This window comes from Dipodomys merriami, unplaced genomic scaffold (genome assembly GCF_024711535.1).
Source record: "Dipodomys merriami isolate MVZ:Mamm:240054 unplaced genomic scaffold, mDipMer1.0.p SCAF_2580, whole genome shotgun sequence".
Taxonomy (NCBI): domain Eukaryota; kingdom Metazoa; phylum Chordata; class Mammalia; order Rodentia; family Heteromyidae; genus Dipodomys; species Dipodomys merriami.
In genome coordinates, this window is record NW_027204027.1 from 26563 (window position 1) to 40916 (window position 14354).

The window sequence follows — 14354 nt, forward strand, 5'->3', positions numbered from 1 at the left end:
TCTGGGAGAAAACAAATGGTTGAGTTTGGTTCCCTGCTCTCCACCTTTTTTTTTTCTGTTTATGTGGTGCTGAGGAATCAAACCCAGGGCCTCATGCATGCAAGGCAAGGACTGTACCACTGAGCCACATTTCCAGCCCTTGAGTCTTGTTTTTTGATCCATCTGCAGCTCTATATCCTTTGGTTGAGCAATTGAGCCCATCAATACTTGTTACTCTGGGTCCAGGGCTCTGAGAATCAAAGTTTAATAACCAACTGCACCCTGAAGTTTACTTTCCGATGACTTTGACTTGGATACAAAAAACAAAAACAAAAACAAAAACACGTCTTCAAATGGCAAATGTGTTCATCTAATTAATAAACTTAGTGTTTGCTCCTTAACCCCTGTTAGAGTGGTTTGCAGCTCCTGCGGGAAGATTTGATGGATGCCCAGTAAACAATGCCAGCCAGGCAGCAGGTGATACTGATTGATGTCCAGACATCAATGACAAGAAGCCTCCTTATCCCAAGCCTTCTCTATAGTCGAGCCTGGCCAGACTCAACCTTTCCAGGCTTGCAGAATGCCTCAAGGCATTCTGAGAGCCAGCTCTCAGCCCTGAGGAGACCACGAGGTAGGAAGAGGTCAGAAAACTTTTCATGATCCCATTTCCCCTGGCTATTGTCTGCTATACGTGTTGTGATTTGAAATGAAGTTACACAAATGCTTTCATCTGGGAACACAGAAACCTAATTGGGACTGACTTTCTGCAGTGACCCTGGAAAGCCCTAAAAATATTTTACTCATAACTTAGAGAGTAATCTACAGATGTCATTTGTTTGTTTGTTTGTTTATTCTGGTCCTGGGGCTTGAAGTCAGGGCCTGGGTGCTGTCCCTGTACTGTCATGCTCAAAGCTTGGATTCTATGACATGAGCCCCAGTTCTACTTCCAGCTTGCGTTATAGTTTATTAGAGATAAGAGTCTCAGAGTCTTCACTACCAAGTTTGGCTTCCAACCATGATTCCCCAGCTCTCACCCTCCTGAATAACTAGGATCTCGGGTGTTTGAGCCACCCAAACCCAGCTCCATATTACATGTCTGTCCTATAACTTATGGATTCTGTGAATGATAGAAATTAGTATTGCATTCTTCCCAATTGTTATCATTGTAATTGTCATTTTATATATATATATATATATATATATATATATATATATATATATATATATATATATAGTCGGTCATGGGTCTTGAACTCTGGGCTTGGCGCTGTCCCTCAGCTCCTCAGCTCAAGGCAAGCACTCTACCACTTGAGCCACAGGCCACTTCTGGTTTTCTGAGTGGTTTATTGGAGATAAGAGTCTAACAGATTTTCATGCCCGGACAGGCTTTGAACCTCGCTCCTCACATCTCATCCCCCTGAGTAGGATTACAGGCATGAGCCACTGGTGCCAGGCTTCATTATTATTTTTTATTGTCATTATAAATGTAATGTACAGACGGGTTACCATTTCACGACTCAGGTAATTTGTATATTTATTTTTTGACAATGTTATCCCTTCCCTCCAAGTTTATTCAAACCATTACCACCCACAAATTGCATACTGCATTACCCACAGAGTCTACTGAGTACCACTGTTACATTTGTTCACATTATAATTTTCATAATGGACACTCAAACTGTCCAAACAGAAAGTCATTGTACTCATCCAACCACAATGGAAGTTTTTCAGTACTTACCTGACATTCTTACCCAGAGACCTGATATGTTTGGACATCATAGAGATTTTCTTTATCATGGCAAGGATAACCTTACCATTTCTGCATGATAAAAATGTTCATCACTTATGCCTACTGAACCTATGGCATGATCGATTTTCTGGATCTGTTGAGGGACTCTGGCATTTTCCTCACTTTTATTCTTGTTATCACTGAATATGGGAAAGGGGTGATGTTGTGCCTAGTTTGAATCTTCTTTTTTACATCCTCACAGTAGTAATTTTATTAAATTAGTTGCTTTATAAAACATTACAGATGTCATAATTGTTAAATAACAATTTACCAAACATGCAGCTTGCTGAGCATGTTTTATAAAGAAAAGGAAATACCAAAACCCCGTTAAAAGTTATTTCAAGCAGCATGTGGATGGCTCACACCTGTAATCCTAGCTATTGAGGAGGCTGAGATCTGTGGATCACGGTTCAAAACCAGCCCAGGCAGAAAAGTCCATAAGACTCTTATCTCCAATTAATCACCAAAAAACCAGAAGTGGTGCTGTGGCTCAAGCGGTAGAGCGTGCACCTTGAGCTGAAGAGCGCAGGGACAGCACCCAAGCCAAGAGTTCAAGCCCCACCACCGACCAAAACAAGAAAGTTATTTCATTGCAGCCTAGGAGACAAGAGATTTGTTTCTCAGACACTTGAATCAAGCAAATAAAAACAGGTAGTTTCCCTCCCTCAGTAGAAATAGTCTGATAAATAAAAACTTAGACAGTCTGTACACTGAGATTCCATAACTTGTCCTGTGATAACGGAGAGGTTTACCTTCTTCAGCTTCAGAGGTGGTTTTGGTCATTAAAATTTTAAGTATCAAACCAGTACTTTTCAGCCACAGTATCTTCACTCTGACATAATCTTCTTCACAATGAACTTAATATCCTCACGCTCAATTCTAAGACAATGCAATTTGAATACTAGATGCACACCACAGGCCCTGGCTGCAAACTGCTTTTCTTGACAAGTATGAAGTCCTTCAAGGAGGTATGGTTACAGCTGTATTACTGAACTGTGCTGGTAAAAATCACACAATTTATTATCATGTTGCAACCTTTGTTTCCAATTTAGTCACTGCTGCTGTGGGATTAGACAGCAACAATGACAACATTATTAGGTTTGTTTTGTTTTTAAACTATGATTTAGTAGCAACTTAAGTTCCCAATTTTAACCCCTGGGCAGTAAGTTCCAAATTTCCTTATTGGCACATTAGCACCTAAGGGTCAAGGGATTAAATAACCAGCACCAAAGATAGGGCACTTCTGGTTGTTGCATTTGGCAGAAGTGAAAGGAAAAGAAGTTGTGCTAGATGTTGAAGGGATTGTGGGCAACAGAAAGAAGACACTAGGAGAGAGAAACTGTCACATGAAATCTTCATTGTCTTGTACATATCCTCCATCAAAACCACCATCATCTGCCAGATCATCTCCAAGGTGGCCTTTAACCCCCCTCCAGGAACCACGCCTTTCTTCTTCTTTTTGGCTTTGCTTTGCATTTCTTGCTTCTGTGTTCTCACCACAAAGCACAGTCAATGATTTGGTCATCTTTGCCAAGTCATCAATTTCCAACGAAATTCACACATCTCGAACTAAGGCTTTCAAAAACCTGGCATAATAGAATGACTTTTCATCCTGTATAATTTTATCTTTTAGTAACTTCCCCAATACTGTGAGATCATCTCTTGAAGATGGGTTCATAGCATCTATCCCACAAACTGTATCATTCACACCAAACGTTTCTTTTGCTAGTACAAGGTCTGACTCTTCCTGTAGTTTCTGTAGCCGCAGTTTATCTGCTAATTGTTCTTCTGGTGTTAGCACTTGAGGTTCTTCAGATTCTTCTCATCTCCTTTTAATTTCTTCTTGCCTTTTCTTCTGTTGTTCTTTTTTCTTTTATTTTCTCCTCTATTTTTCTTTCTTTCCTGAAATTTTTATTTCTGGTTTTACTTCTGCTGCTTCTTTTGATTCCTCTTCATCATCATCATCATCATCATCATCAATCATCATCATCATTCCAGTTACCTTTGACCTCCTTGTCCTCGCCGTCCCAGTGGTCCCCACAGGCCAGGTGGCAGGCTTGTGGATGAAGTAGCCTGGGAGCCGCCAAGAGGTGTGGTGGTGAGGTGAGTCACCAGGCTGGCTCTCGTTGGCCCACAAGAGCACGCTGGGACCATCCCTAGTTCCAATCTTAATCTCCTGTTCCGTTGCCTTAGTGTTTTTTTCATAGTGGGAGATTCATTTGTACATTGACGTAGTGTCGATTTTGGTTTTGTCTTTTACCTCGACAAATACATTTGTCTCCCATCATTTTGGTTGTGTTATTCTGATTGCATTTTCTATCAAGGCAAGGCTAAAATAAAAACAGAGTTAAAACAAGGCTCTCTGGAGTTTTTCAGAAAAGCAGGAAGGCATTTCCACCTGTGGTGTGTTTGGCACACTCCTCCTTTGAAGCAGATTTTGATTCCTTACCCAGTAATTTCCCCCACTGTGGAATTTCACCATAGGAACTATTGCACTTCGAAACATTCCTAGGGTGCTATAAATTTTGTTTCTAGTGCTGGAGCTTGGACTCGGGACTTGTTCCTTTGCTTTACTCTGTATTCGAGATAAGATATGTTTTAAAAATGAGAGGCTATATCTGGGCACTAGAGGCTCACGCCTGTAATCCTAGGTACTCAGGAGGCTGAGATATGAGGATCATGGTTCAAAGCCAGCGCAGGCAGGAATGTCCATGAGATTCTTATTTCCAATTAACCACCACAAAAACCAGAAATCCTGCTGTGGCTCAAGTGGTAGAGCACTCACCTTGAGCTGAGGAGCTGTGGGACAGCGCCCAGTCCCAGACTTCAAGCCCCATGACTGACAAAAAAAAAAAAAAGTTGAGTTTTGGAGATCAGGATTCAAAGCCAGCCCATTCAGAAGACTATGTGAGACTTATCTCCAAAGAACCAGCATAAAGATGGAAATGTAGCTATTAGCGCTGAACAATACAAAAAATAAAGTTCATGGATAACACTTAGGCCTTAAGATCAAGCCCCAGGATTTCACACACACACACACACACACACACACACACACACACACACACACCAATCTGAAGAACAAAGGAAACTCCTTTTAACATGCAAATTTGTCACACAAGCCCACAGTTCCTCCTCGCTGAGGAACTAGGAAGTATATCATGAACAACACGTTGCCATAATCGCAGACATTACTGTCCCCTTAGATCCTGAGGAAGTCTTGGGATTCTGTTCCAGTAGTGCCACCCCTGGGCCTGAAAGAGAACTTCATCTTCTGCATATTCTCCCTGAAGCTCAATTTGGAATAAATCCATAACCAGTGCACTGATTTTTCTCTCCTGTATCAACTGTCTGGCTGCTCTATAGATCAAAACATCACAAAAACAATCAGTGCTGTTCTCAGGTGATTCAATATGAGGCTTTTCTTCATAGCCCAGCTGTACATCAGTGTCATGGGGAACTCCCTGCCCTCAATGCTCTATTTGTACATGTTTTTATTCCAATGTCATCTAAAGAGGCCCAGCAATGCCATCTTCATGCATCTAACTATGATCAACTTGCCTAACACCACATTCACAATGGTGCCAGATATAATGGTGACTTCAGAGTCTAGCACTTTCTGGATAATGTGGGCTGCAAAGTGGTGGTGTACCTCTTCAGAGTCACCTAGGCACTTTCCATCTGTACCATCTCGCTCCTCAATGCATTTCAGGACATCACCATCAGCTTCAGCTGTGCCCAGTGCGTGTGGCTTAAATCTAAATCTTCAGTGTGGATTTCCCCTTCTTTTCTCTTCTTCTGAGTTGCCAATATGCTCATGTAGGTCCAGGTCATTAAGGCTCTGAAAGCCCAAAGTCATTTTACTGTTGTTGGTTCTGGGTTTTCCAATGCATATTGCCATACTCGACAAAGAGAAGAAAATAGGTCATGGCATCTTCATATTCTGAGACCTTACGTTTGTAATCTTCATGCTCACCACCTGCCTCCACATATTGACACCCCTCTCCCTACACCCCAAGAGAGCCATGTACCTTTACAGTACCAGCATCGCTACCTAGCCATCACCTAGCCATCGCTACCTAGCCTAGCCAAAGCCATCCACATCACCCTGCTTCTCGTCAGCTGCTTCACGTGTTTCTGTTGCTCAACAACATCATGAATGTTTTTCCTTTTACACAGTAGATAAAATGCCAACGTTGGACATGATCATTTGTATTTTATCATGCTTCCCAATCATGTCCCCTTGTTTCTTCATGAAGTATAATAAAATTCTGTCCAGTGTAGCACCTCCCTCTCATTGATGACAATTACCAGTTGTCAGAAAGCATTCAGTGGCTGATTGGACATGTACATGGGAAAAAAACTGTGTGGGTATGGAGCATTGAAGTGTAGTTTGAATGAAGATATGCCAGATTATGTTTTTTGTTATTGTTGTTGTTGTTTTTGCCAATCCTGGGGCTTGAACTCAGGGCCTGGGAACTGTCCCTTTTGCTCAAGGCTACCACTCTACCACTTGAGCCATAGCACCACTTGTAGCTTTTTCTCTTTATGTGGTAGTGAGGAATCAAACCCCGAGGTTTCATGCATGCAAGGCGAGCACTCTACCTCAAGAGCATTTATAAAAGAGAACAGAAATAACATGATCATATCAATGCATGCACAGAAGCCCTGGGACAAAAGTCAACATCACTTCATAATAAAAGCGCCAAAGAAACTAGGAACAGAAGGGAGGGCATGCTTCAACATCACAAACGCTCTGTGTGATCATCTATAGTTCACCCTGTACTAAATGAGGAAAACTGAAAATGTCTGCATAAGCGAGAAAGGAGGCCATGTAGGCTCTCCATCTCTGATGCCATTTACTTAGTGCCTGGACCTTTAACCAAAGCAATGTCAAAGAAACCAAAAGGACCAAAATAGACTCAAAAGAGAAATTAATACTATTTGCAGATGCTATGATCCTGTACATAAAACATGAAAAACTCCAGTTGAATGACGCTTTTGTGCTACATGAACTCTAATGTCAAAGCAGCAGGAAATAAGCTAAATATATAATTATTGGAAGCTTTTCTATGCACAAAGAACAAACTCTGAGTAGCAGTTATTATAACAATCTCACTGAAACTGCTCTCCAAGCTGATATCATAATCATCAGACCCGTGCCAGTGGCTCACAGTAGTCATCCTAGCTATTCAGGTTTCTGACATCTAAAAATCAAGGTTCAAAGGCAGCCTATGCAGGCTTATATCCAATAAGCCACCAAAAAGCCAGAATTGGAACTGTTGCTCAAGTGGTAGGGGACCAGCTTTGAGCACAAATACTCAGAGAGAGCACCCAGGCCCCGAGTCTCTCTCTCTCTCTCTCTCTCTCTCTCTCTCTCTCTCTCTCTCTCTCTCTCTCTCTCTCTCTCTCTCTCTCTCTCTCTCTCTCTCTCTCTCTCTCTCTCTCTCTCTCTCTCTCTCTCTCTCTCTCTCTCTGTCAGTCATGGGGCTTGAACTCTGAGCCTGGGCGCTGTCCCTCCGCTCTTCAGCTCAAGGCAAGCAATCTACTACTTGAGCCACAGCACCACTTTCAGTTGTCTGGTGTTTTATTGCAGATAAGAGTCTCGCAGATTTTCTTGCCCTGGCTGGCTTTGAACCACCATCCTCAGATCTCAGCCTCCTGAGTAGCTAGGATGACAGGCACGAGCCACTGGCAACCCCCAATCTCATTTCTCCTTAAATACAGCGTCTTCCAGTGATAAGTTAACACAACATAGTTCTAGTTCATTTTCTATCTTCCTTTTTTGGGCGGGTGGCAGAAGTTTCAGGTAATGGGGGTCTAAACTCTGGGCCTGGGTGCTCTCCCTCAGCTCTTCAGCTCAAGGCAAGCACTCTACCACTTGAGCCACAGCACCACTTCTGCCTTTTGTTTTTTGCTTATGTGGTGCTGAGGAATCGAACCTAGGGTTTAATGCACACAAGGCAAGCACTCTACCACTGAGCCACCTTCCCCGCCATCATTTTCCATTTTTCTGTGTTAGTCACCATTTTATACAAAGAAGAACACATTGTGATCATGACATCCCAACTTTGGGTGATCAATTAGTGAGCCAAGACAGAGACCCCATGGAGCTCAGTGCCAAGCCATGAATGCTGGGACTAAGTACTTCCCAGTGGAGGGCACAGTGCTCTCTGAACTCTGCCCTGTGGTGCTCAGGTTATTTCCTACCAGTGGTGTGAGAAGTAACTTTGAATGAGCTCTTAGGATCTCCATTTGACTTTCTTGACGCCACTGGGACTGGGAGAACAGACAGACCTGCATCAGGAGACATGCTATGCACGTGGGACAGGGCACCTGACTGCTCTGGTTCATCACGATGACAAGAAATAAACAGGGCCAAAGTGACAGCAGCAGGGGACGAGGTGAGCAAACACCATGGGGAACCACCATCTGCCACCACCCCCCCATCCTCTTCTGGCTGATATGGGCACACATGATCAAGCCAGGCTTCCAAATACACTCTGTGTGTCTGCAGTCCAGACAGCCACAAGAAGGATTCTGCAACTCTGAACCTGGCTTCAGAGCCAGAGGTGGGGTGAAGGTCCAACACTGCCCATCCCAGGATGAGCTGTGGTTTGCAGATTCACTTTTCTCCATATTCCTTTTTGATGCCAGTCCTAGGGTTTGAAGACAAGCTCTTGGTGCTCAGATTTTTTTAGCGGCCTTGATCAAGATTAGTTCTCTACCACTTGAGCCACAGCTCCAATTGTGGATTTTTTAACTTAATTAATTTTTTTTTTTTTTTTTTTTTTTTTTTTTGTCGGTCGTGGGGCTTGAACTCTGGGCCTGGGCGCTGTCCCTCAGCTCTTCAGCTCAAGGCGAGCGCTCTACCACTTGAGCTACAGCGCCACTTCCGGTTTTCTGGTGGTTTATTGGAGATAGGAGTCTCACGGTCTCTCCTGCCCGGGCTGGCTTTGAACCGCGATCCTCAGATCTCAGCCTCCTGAGTAGCTAGGATTACAGGCGTGAGCCACCAGCGCCCGGCAACTTAATTAATTTTTGTAAAGATAAGAATCTCCTGGACTATTCCTGTTCTCGCTACCTTTGATCCCCAATCTTCACATCTCAGATACCTGAGTAGCTAGAATTGCAGGTGTGCATCACTGGCCCGTCTTCATTTCTCTCACTTGTGTTTGCGGTTGAATACACATCTTTCTTTTTTCTCTCCATGCTACCCTTTTCGTTCAGGCATTTGCTTGCTTTTTATTCTTTCGGGTGTGCACACCTCAGCCGCTGTGGCACAACACTGCTCGGTTTCCTCCGGACAAGTCCTGCACAACTGCTAACTCACCCGTGGTAAGTTCCATCTTCTAGGCATATTAGGAGTACTTTCAAATGTATTTATAAGGGAAATCACAAAATCATGCAGGGTGTGTGTGTGTGTGTGTGTGTGTATGTGTGTGTGTGTGTGTGTGTGTGTGTGTGTGTGTGTGTGTGTGTGTGTGTGTGTGAGATTATGTGCCAGTCCTGGGGCTAGAACACTGTCACTAACATTGTACCATGTGAGCTCTAGCTCTGCTTCCAGATTTGGTGATTCTGTGGAGACACAAATCTCACAAACTTTCCTTGCTTGAGCTGGCTTAGAACTGGATTCCTCAGATATCAGCCACCTGAGTAGCAGGTGAGCCACAAAATCTTCTTTCCACAAGGGCTTGCATTTTCTCTATTGCTATCTCTAAAATTCCCATCTTAAATTAGCTTTCCAGCTACTACTTTAATGGTGAACATTTCCCCATCTTATTGGACACTGAGAAGTGGGTGTGTGAAACGTAGGCTCATTCACAAGGAGCTGATGTGTTCTGTGTTTTCTCCCATAAGGGCCGTCTGCTCTCCTTGTCCTCATCCCAGCACCCAGTCTGTCATGTTGGGGCTCCTTTCTGACATTGTTCTATTGATCTTTGTGTCTGAATCATCTGTGATTTCTGTGGCAGAAATTTCATAGTGCATCTTCATAGTAGCAAGTTTTCACAGCAGATTTTTATCTTTCAATGTGTGGAGATAGCGTTTTTCTGGGGCAGTTTTCATTCCGTTTGTAAAGCACAGTAATTGTGTTGGTAAATGTTGTTCAGCTGAAAAAAATTCTGCACCCTTATGGCTTCTCAGGGCAGTGGATTGGCTTCATCAGCGTCTGAGAGAGAATAAATGGAATTTTATTCTGACTGTGTGAAACATGGCATTTAAGAAAGACTGGGTGTGCGGTTTCTCACGGTACATTTCTCAAGAGTATGAACTGACTTGATCAGGTTTATTTATATCATTTCCATCTTTCCTCTATTTCCCCTGTAATTTCTGCTAATTACTAAAGTCTTTGTGTAAAATAATACATTGCAATGGTTGATCCTAGTAACGTGAGTCCTATAATTGCCCAGTGGGTCATCGAATGAGAATCAGAGCAGAGAGCTTAATGGAAAATGCACAGCCCAAGTCAATTTTTGTGAGTGAGCTGCATTTAATACTCTTATTTCACACTGCTCTTCTGTCCAATAATAAAGGAAAATATAAAATAACAAGCTTCACTAGAAAGTTCTACAGGTGGGGCTGGGAAGGTGGCTCAGTGGTAGAGTGTTTGCCTTGCATGCCTGAGGCCCTGGGTTCGATTCCTCTACACCACATAAGCAAAGAGGAAAAAAGCCAGAAGTGGTGCTGTGGGTCGAGTGGTAGAGCGCTCGCCTTGAGCTGAAGAGCTGAGGGACAGAGCCCAGGCCCAGAGTTCAGACCCCACGACAGGACCTAAAAAAAAAAAAGAAAGAAAGAAAGAAAGAAAGTTATAGAGGTCATGCTAATTAAATTGAAAAATTTAGAGCTAGCAGAAGAAAAAAGGAAAGCACTTGTTAAAAGATGATTTGGGTGTGTGTGGTTTACGCCTGTAATCCTAGCTACTCAGGAAACTGAGATCTCAGAATAACAGTTCAAAGCCAGCCTACCCAAGATAGTCCATGATACACTGATCACCAATTATGCACCAAAAAGCCAGACACAAAGCTGTAGCTCAAGTCATAGAGTACCGGTCTTGAGGAAAAATTTTCAGGGACCATACTCAGACCCAGAATCAAGACCCACGACCAACACACGTAGAAAAAGAAAATCTGGAAAGATCCTGATTACATAAGGAAAGATAACACATATTACAATATGAGAACATGATGAACAATTGTGAACCATAGCCAATATCACAATTCCTAAGAATTCTAATTCATAAAAGTTAAACTGTCTCTGGAAGGCACAATGGATGCTGAGGAGGGCAACACACAGAGTTGTCATGCTCAACAATTTGGCTGTTGCTTCTGGCCAGGAAACGGTGAGAATACTTCCATGCAGCAGCAAAGAGGGCCAGAGTGAAACTTTGTTGTGCAGGAGATTGTTCAGGAGAATGGGTTGAAAATGTTCTTACAGACTTAGTCAGGAAAAATAGGATACTAATTTAATTCAGTGCAAGTTAATTAAGGAACAAAGGATTCTCTGTGATGTGAGAGAAAACCCAAGAACAGTAATGAGTTAGAATGATACAGGGGGAAAACTCTCAAATGTACAGAAAATAAGCCAGGCACTGGTGGCTCACGCCTGTAATTCCAGCTATTCAGAAGGCTGAGATCTGAGGGTCACGGTTCAAAGCCAACCTAGGCAGAAAAGTCCAAGAGACTCTTATATCCAAGAAACCACTACAAAACCAGTGGTTGTGCTGTGGCTCAAGCGGTAGAGTGCTTGCCTTGAGCTGAAAAGCTCAGGGAAAACACCCAGACCCTGAGATCAAACCCCAGGACTGACAGAAAAAAATGTATAGACAATATTGGTTAGATATTTACCTTCTAGTATTTCTATACACCATGAAAAAAGTAATATTGTGCTGTGTACCGGTGGCTCACACCTGTAATCCTAGCTATTCAGGAGGCTGAGATCTAAGGATTGAGGTTCAAAGCCAACCCTGGCAGGAAAGTCCATGAGACTTTCATCTCCAATGAACCACAGAAAACCAGAAGTGGCTCTGTGGCTCAAGCGGTAGAGTGTTTGCCTTGAGCTGATGAGTAGAGACAGTGCCCAGGCCCAGAGTTCATCCCATGACTAACCAGAAAACAAAAGTCATGTTGTAGCCATCCCCACAGGGATTTTACATGGATGTGCTATTTGTGCAACAGGTGTTCAAAAATGAAGATTTTACAAAAAGTGAAGCCAATCAGATGCACGGGCTCCCGGCCCTCTTTGTATAGTCCACAGGGACCACAGAAAGAGTCAGCCAGTGATCATCCTTCCTAACACCCCAGCCCAGTGTGGTGCCCTTGAATTCCCTCCTGATTCTAACATGTGTCTCCCCAGGTCCTTCCAGGCCCTACATGCCAGATTCAAAGGTCACAGCATATTCATGTCTGAAATACCGAGGTCAGAACACTTCCAACCCTCCAGAAATGGCAAGTGGAACATTTTTCCCAGACTCCACTTAAAACAATTGTATGGGCCAGACCATGGTGGCTCATGCCTGTAAGCCCAAGTGTTCAAGAGGCAAAGATCTGAGGATCCAGGTTCAAAGTCAGACCAGAAAGGGGAGTCCTTGAGACTCTGATCTCCAGTGATCTACCAACAAGCCAGAAATGGAGCTGTGGTTCAACTGGGATAGCAGCAGTTTTGAGTAAAAAAGCTCAGGAACAGTACCTGGGCCCTGAGTTCCAATTTCATAAGCAGTATGACCCACTCCCCAAAAAAAGAAACTATTTTAAAATCATTGTTTAACACTCTATCTTTCGGCATTCATTCTAAGCCTGGCTTACCTGATAAAGAAATGGAGCACCATGAAGATTCCAGCCTGAGGGAATCACAGTGTTGTCTAGAGCTTTCTCACCTTCTTGGCTGGGCAGCACTCTTGCTTTGATTCTCAGCAAAACACACATACACACAATCTCTTTCTCTCTCTCTCTCTCTCTCTCTCTCTCTCTCTCTCTCTCTCTCTCTCTCTCTCTCTCTCTCTCTCTCTCTCTCTCTCTCTCTCTCTCACACACACACACACACACACACACACACACACACTCACACACACACAATGACAGCTACCCCAGGTGACACTGTGTTCAGGCTCCTCTTTGTGTCTAAGGTGTGTCTGGGAGTCCTAGGGAACTGTATCCTCTTCCTGCTGTACGCGTACAGCTCCGTGTGCAAACCTCGGCTCCGGAAGCCCATTGCCATAGTTTTCATGCACCTGACCCTGGTCAACGCCTTGACCATCATTTTTGAGTCCATGCCCTACATCGTCTCCTTGTATGGAGTCCTGTGTTTCTGGGATGATGCCATGTGTAAAGCGATGCTGTTCCTGTTCAGGGTCACTCGGGGACTGTCCACCAGCACGACCACCTTCATGAGTGCTTTCCAGGCCCTCACTATCAGCTGCACCACTGCCCAGTTGGCTTGGCTGAAAAGTCGACCCTCCACCTGCATCCTTCTTTCGCTGCTTTCCTTATGGATCTTGAATCCCATCATGTATTTCGAAATCATCACAACTGTGCAATCCAATTGCAATTCCACCATCATGAGCCTGGGATATTCTCATCCCTACTGTCAATCAAACTTCATAAGGACCACCCCAATGCCCATAATCGGCTCTTTTGTGCTGCTAGATGCTCTGTTCGTGGTCCTCATGGTGGCCCCCAGCCTCTACATGGTGAGGCTCCTCTACCGACACCGCCGCAGAGTCCAGCACCTCCACAGTGCCATCCTTGCCTCCCAGCCGGCTCCCGAGAACACAGCCACCCACACCATTCTGCTGCTGGTCAGCTGCTTCATGTTCTTCCATTGCTCCGACAACATCGTAACTATGTATTCCTTGTGGACGCTGGAGAAACTGAACAAATCCAAGGGTGTGCTTCTGATGTTGTCCTTCAGCTACCCCACTCTATGCCCATTCTTGCTCATGAAGAATAACAGAATGGTTTCACGATGGTTCATTCACTTATGTTATACCAAGAATGATCCATTTTAATAGGAAGTGAAGACAAGACCATGGTGGCAATCCAACTCTGCTCACCTCATCCTTGCTGTTTGTAGGATGATAGAAACACCACAGAGGCAAGGAGCCAGTGTCTCAGGCCTGTCATTCTACTATTCAGGATGCTAACATCTGAGGATACAGGTTCAAAGCTAGCCCAGGCAGGAACGTCCATGAGACTATAATATCTAATTGAACACCAAAGGAGGACCTAGAGTGGAGCTGTGGGGATTGAGCACTAGACAAGTTACTCAAATTCAGATATGCTGTAATTTTAAAACATTGAGGTTTTAAGGCTGCAGAGCTTCTGCAGGGCAAATGACATAGCTAGCAAGATCAATAGAAAGCCCACCGATTGGGAGAAGATCTTTACTAGCCATACAACGGACAAGGGTCTCATATCTAAAATATACTTGGAACTCAAAAAATTAAACCACCCAACAACAAATCCTCAAAGAAACAACTGCCCAATAAATAAGTGGGCGAAAGACTTAAAGAGAAGCTTCTCTGAAGAAGAAAGAAGGATGGCCAATAGACACATAAAGAAATGCTCAACCTCCCTAGCCATAAAAGAAA

The 14354-nt window shown here is 43.7% G+C and overlaps 1 protein-coding gene and 1 pseudogene across 1 annotated transcript; one reads left to right on the plus strand and one right to left on the minus strand.

The window, feature by feature from the left end:
* Nucleotides 1-3110: 3110 nt before the first annotated feature.
* Nucleotides 3111-5841, minus strand: LOC138836761 (eukaryotic translation initiation factor 3 subunit J-like; annotated as a pseudogene).
* Nucleotides 5842-11069: 5228 nt separating this feature from the next.
* On the plus strand, nt 11070-13650 carry LOC138836762 (vomeronasal type-1 receptor 90-like; the record flags this gene model as incomplete). Its single annotated transcript, XM_070035418.1, has 2 exons — nt 11070-11108; nt 12891-13650. Coding segments are annotated over exons 1-2 (799 nt in total), but the record flags the coding sequence as incomplete, so codon positions are not given.
* Nucleotides 13651-14354: the final 704 nt, after the last annotated feature.